Source organism: Phragmites australis, chromosome 13, assembly GCF_958298935.1.
Source record: "Phragmites australis chromosome 13, lpPhrAust1.1, whole genome shotgun sequence".
In the NCBI taxonomy this organism is placed as follows: domain Eukaryota; kingdom Viridiplantae; phylum Streptophyta; class Magnoliopsida; order Poales; family Poaceae; genus Phragmites; species Phragmites australis.
This window is the reverse complement of record NC_084933.1, coordinates 10877683-10883201: the sequence shown is the minus strand read 5'-3', so window position 1 is coordinate 10883201 and position 5519 is coordinate 10877683. Positions and strand designations below refer to the sequence as shown.

The 5519-nt window shown below is 43.4% G+C and overlaps 1 protein-coding gene across 2 annotated transcripts; it reads left to right on the top strand.

Annotated features, from left to right (window-relative positions):
• Positions 1-1127: 1127 nt before the first annotated feature.
• Positions 1128-4501, top strand: LOC133888565 (transcription factor BHLH6-like). 2 transcript variants are annotated; one of them, XM_062328856.1, is made up of 4 exons: positions 1128-1286; positions 1385-1622; positions 1712-2125; positions 4059-4501. In XM_062328856.1, exons 1-4 carry the CDS (start codon positions 1207-1209, stop codon positions 4158-4160), a joined length of 834 nt encoding a protein of 277 aa, XP_062184840.1. In that variant the 5' UTR covers positions 1128-1206; the 3' UTR covers positions 4161-4501. The 2 variants fall into 2 exon arrangements, with proteins under 2 accessions (XP_062184840.1, XP_062184839.1); XM_062328855.1 differs by lacking the exon at positions 4059-4501 and adding an exon at positions 3449-4019.
• Positions 4502-5519: the final 1018 nt, after the last annotated feature.

Here is a 5519-nt window from a genome sequence, read left to right as displayed (position 1 = left end):
CTTGTCTTCTCCCTCCAAGACTGCCCTACTTTAATTTGAGGACCACGGCAGGCAGGCCGGATTCACGCACGCACGCAACACACGACCCAAAGCCCAATTGGAATTTCGGTAGCTTGCTCTCTCACCAAACCTTCCCGTCTTCATGAAGACGCCTGAGCACTCTAGTGTGTCTCGCCCTTGTCAACAGGCACGACAGGTATGTTTGTGACGATGAAATTCTGCGACTGGGACCTGAGGAAAGATGAGATAGCTTTGGAAACAGTTTTACTGGGCGACAAATCTGCTTGCATTTTATCAAAGCACCAAAAAACACCAAATATTCTTATTTACTGTGAGAATCGAGGTTGAAACTAATTTGACACTACACTCGTCGATGTAAATGGCTATCCAATGTCTAACGATAGACATAAATGCATCCATCTCTTATCTTTTTTAATAAATGCGAGATTAATGACCAAGCAATACCAGCCGAAGTGCTACCACTCTCTTTCTAACATATATGATAGAGATTGCACGAAAACAAATGTTGACTCCAATAAAACTATCACGGGAATCAAACGTATCTCAAAAGAACTTTTGATGATGATCATAGCCACAGCTACAACTACAGCCACAGCCGGTGACAAAACCACCGATGATGCACATATGAATAACCCTTGGAGCCTCCAAGGTGGTTCAGCCATTGTGCTTGATTGATTCTGGTCTTGTTTTGTTTGGTGTGGTGTTCTCTCCCTCCGCGGTCTATCCCAAAACAAGTTCATAGAAGAAAAATATCCATCACAACAACGTGGCCACAGGAATGCCATCCACACACGTCCGTGACCAAACGAGAACACTTGCAAATATTTTCATTTTTTGAGATGCACTCGCAAAAAAAAAGTTTTCACTAGGAGAATATTTCGGTATATGAGCAATTAAAAATTGATCGATTGATTAAGCGATCAAAGCAGTAGATGAGTTGACATTAAATTACCCTACTAATCACGCACGTTTTCCTCGCGATGGGGATCGACTGCTGTCCGTGCGGCTGCCAGGGCGGACCCACGGGGCGCTCGAGTTCCCGCACGTTTCCTTTCCGCCTGGTCCTTACGCGGATCGGGAGGCCCCACCCGACATTCTCACGCGCCGGAGCCTATATAGAGGCTCGAGAGCTGCACAGTCCCGCAGATCTGAGGCAGGGGAAGCAGAGGAGGAAGAGAAGGAGGCATGGACCCGGAGATGGGCGACAGCTTCGAGTACTACTGGGAGACGCAGCGCTACCTCGAGTGCGAGGAGCTCGTCGGCAGGTACGCCGCGCCGCGCAGCCGATCAACCGAGCTCAGTCGCGCGCCATTGCTGCGGAGACTGATGACTAACCGGTGTGTCCGTGCCATTGTTGTTGCAGCATGTACGTGGGCAGCGGCGGCGCGTGCGAGGACGCCACGTCTTACTACGACTCCAACTCGCCGGACGGGTCGCACTCGTCGTCGGCGCGGGCGGGGAGGAGCGAGGTGGTCGCGGTTGACACGGGGGCCGGGGGCGCGGCAGGGGCGAACAAGAACATCCTCATGGAGCGCGACCGTCGCCGCAAGCTCAACGAGAAGCTCTACGCGCTCCGCAGCGTCGTGCCCAACATAACCAAGGTGCGTGAGCTCGCTCAGGCCGCCGGCATTTCCAATCGCCGGAAAGATTGATCCAAGAGCTTGGTCTGACGATGACGTTCTGGCTGCAGATGGACAAGGCGTCAATCATCAAGGACGCGATCGAGTACATCGAGCAGCTGAAAGCCGAGGAGCGGCAGATGCTCCAGGAGGTGCGCGCCCTCGAGGCCGCCTCCGGTTTGGCGGGCGGCGCGGAGGAGCACTACTACAGCGAGGGCCTCCTCCTGCAGGCCGAGCGGGGGAAGAAGATGAAGCGGGCGCAGTCCGTGCCGTCCATCACCAGCGGCGCGTCCCCGCCGGTGGAGGTGCTCGAGCTACGCGTGTCGGACGTGGGCGACCGCGTGCTGGTTGTGAGCGTTACGTGCAGCAAGCGCCGCGACGCCATGGCCCGGGTGTGCCGCGCGCTCGAGGAGCTCCGGCTCAAGGTCATCACCGCCAACATCACGTCCGTCGCCGGGTGCCTCATGCACACCGTCTTCGTCGAGGTACGTCGTGGTCCTTCGTTGCCACCGGCAGCGGCAACGTCTGTGTCGGCCGCACAGTTCAATTGGATTGCGCTGTTTTCTCCTTGGGCGTTCTCAAATTATTGAGATGACATGGGGACGCGCTGACGTCACAGGCGTAAGCTTTTTTTTCTTCATTGTCCCACATTCGTGCACACCGTTACGCACTTACACCACACTCGTACATCCACCCGTGCGTATTTATCACACGCATAAAAATAAAACTATAAATTTATCATACACATATAAATAAAACTATTAAAAATATTCACATGTGTGTAAAAATCATATGGAAAAATGCAAACCCTCAAAAATCACTTGGATTTTGACTTTTCCCCCAAAAATTGTTTTGTTGAAAAAAACCCTAAGATTTGGTTTAGTTGAAAAACACCCTCAAAAATTCAATTTTTTTTAAAAAAATCACAAAACATTCTAAAAAAACTAGAGACAATTCTAAGACCTTTTGTGAAATTTATTTTGAAAAATAATATCCTTTGCATCATATTTCATGGAGAGTAAGTTTGAAAAAAAAGAAAAACATTCAGCTCATTTATTAATTTGAGTTAAATGCATAGTTAATTATTTACTAATCTAAAAATCATGAAATAATTTTTTTTAGTTTTCTTACATGATCCTCTGTCTCCTAAAAATACATGAAATATTGAAATAGTTATTGTAACATGCAGGATTGAGTAAATGTGTTGTAGATAGATTAATTCATAACTAATCCATAACATCCAAAAGTAGTGAAACAACTTTTATTAGTTTACTTAAACAATTTTTTTTAGAAAAAATAATGGTAGACATGATAAAGTTAAAATAACATGAGTTAATAAACGAGCTGCATATTTTTTTCCAAACTTCCTCTACATGAAATATGATGCAAAGGATATTATTTTTGAAAACAAATCTTATAGAAGGTCTTAGAATTATCTCTAGTTTTTTAGAATTTTGTTGTGATTTTTTAGTTTTTTGAATTTTTGGGGGTTTTTTTTCAATAAAGTGAAACTTTTGGGGGTTTTTGCAACAAAACAATTTTAGAGGAAGTCAAAATCAAGTAACTTTGAGGGGTGTTTGCATTTTTCCCAAATCATAAACACTAATATTCTAATAGGTGAAGTCATACCTCGTGACTCACAACTATGATAAAAGGTAATTTCTTTTTTCATTATAATCACTCTCGTTTTGTCTCTTCAAAGACATTCAATAAAATTAGAACATAAAAAAATATTAACATAAACTCTACGTAAGGATGATATATACAAATAAAAAAATAGTTACTACCGCTTTCCTTTATTCGTTTAGGAAGAGAGATCGGGTCAAAAAATCGTCGTCCTGTTCCTAGGTGGACGAACGCCACGTCACTCGTCATCACATGGCGCCAATCATCGTGATTCTTTTGGGGGAGCTAATCAGATCTGCATTGTCGCTGCCTAATCACGTGCTTATTAATCAACTCGAATCCGCACGTGCTTCACATGCAGAATTGAGTAGAGAGAAACGGGAGCAGAGGACGCCCTTGTAGTGGGGGACGAATGGAAAACGACCGCCACGTGCTCCACGCGGCTCATCGATCTTTTCATTCCAGTACTACTACCACCACAACTTCTTTTTCACATGTCGTGATTGTTTTCTGTTCTATGTGGAGCACAGTTTGCACGTGCTCGAGTCGTTAGGCCAGCAAAAAATTCCGTTCTATCATTTATGACGTAAGTTAATGTTCTCTTAACTCTTTTTTCTTACATATAAATTTATATGATTAGCGTATGGTTAGTTGAAAATGCGTAGAATATGAACATACGATATGTGGGTGGTTGACTTTGGTATCAACTCGATTGTTATTTTGAAAAAAAAACTTCAGCATCAACGCATGCTGACTAGGTAATGTTGTACTACTAAATCTCCTATTTTTCAGGTAGATCAAATAGATGGTACCCAAATGAAGAAGATGATCGAGGCCGCTCTCTCCCAGCTCGACGCCGCCACGGAGAGCCCCCCTAGTTCAATGAGCTATTAGGAGCGATCGAGGATCTATATGCAGTGGTCGCCAGCCATCATCGAGCTTGCCAATTCAGCCCCTGCTTAACAAAACAAAGTATTTTGTGTGTGTTGTATGATAGTATATGTTGCATGCCTCTTTTTTCTACACCCCTATTATGCACATGGAAGGTGGTTGGTTTGCTATATGCGGCAGCAGCTCAAAGGCTTAGATAGTAGACTAAAGTAAGTTTGGACTCCATGCAAAAGATCTTAACGAGCATTCATATGTTTCGGAACTATGCATGACGTGTGTATGGTAATGAATAACAAGGGGACCCACCTTACTGAAACACAACTATGTGTTTTGAACTTTAAATTTTTATTCGTCCAAGCAAATTAGTACGTCTTCCTACATAATTTTGTTTACTCACTACTGAAAAACAGATATGAATAGCGGGTGATAACAGTCATAGGTGATGGATATAGTAATCGTCACTTTGAATGTGTTATTGATGAGTCATTGGTGACAGATACCAGTTATTATCCGTCACTTTTGTTCATCATTAGTAACTGTCCGTACCCGTCACCTATGAATATCTCCCATATGCTAGGGAGAAACATATAGGTGACGGGTGACCTCTTAACCCGTCACTTATAATTTTCACCTATGTACTGGGGAGAAACATATAGGTGACGGATAACCTCTTCACCCATCACTTATATCGTCTAATAAGTAACGGGTAACCTAGTTACCCGTCATTTATGAAAATACATAAGTGATAGGTAGGCAGTTTATCCATCACTTCTTCACCCATCACTTATATCGTCTAATAAGTGACGAGTAACTAGATTACCTGTCACTTATGGAAATACATAAGTGACGGGTAGACAATTTATCCATCACTTATGTGTCTCTTGCCCCATATGAATGAGCTATTTCCTGACTGCATCCTAGAACGTAGCCAGGATTTGGCAGCCGTCTTCTCCCTGCAAACAATAGCAACACATCCAAATATATATCGACAAACACACTTGTATAAGAACTCACTTCATCACAGAATTACAAATATTACAAAGTTCAAATGAATTTATTACAGAATCACAAATGTTTCAAAGTTTCGATCAACTTATAATTACATAAGACTTCACAACCTAGGGCTTCTATAGTAGAACTCGCCCTGTAGGCTGATGACTTTAGACACTATGAACTCAGTGATTTGTCGTGGAATATCCTGGAGTGCATCCGCGTTAAGAACCATACACTTGTATTTCTTCATAAGTTAACCCGTAACCAACGTCATGTTATCATGGAACTAAACTAATTACCAAAATTAGTTACGAACAATCTTGTATTGAACTTACATCAGGGGATTTGATATTCTTTGCTCGGAGCATG

What these genes read in the sequence shown, in the direction of transcription:
- LOC133888565 (XM_062328855.1), top strand. Translation starts at nt 1,207, where the DNA reads ATGGACCCGGAGATGGGCGACAGCTTCGAGTACTACTGGGAGACGCAG. An exon ending in TCGTGCCCAACATAACCAAG is followed by an intron (nt 1,623 to 1,711) that starts GTGCGTGAGCTC and finishes TTCTGGCTGCAG; the next exon opens with ATGGACAAGGCGTCAATCAT. An exon ending in TGCACACCGTCTTCGTCGAG is followed by an intron (nt 2,126 to 3,448) that starts GTACGTCGTGGT and finishes TTATTCGTTTAG; the next exon opens with GAAGAGAGATCGGGTCAAAA.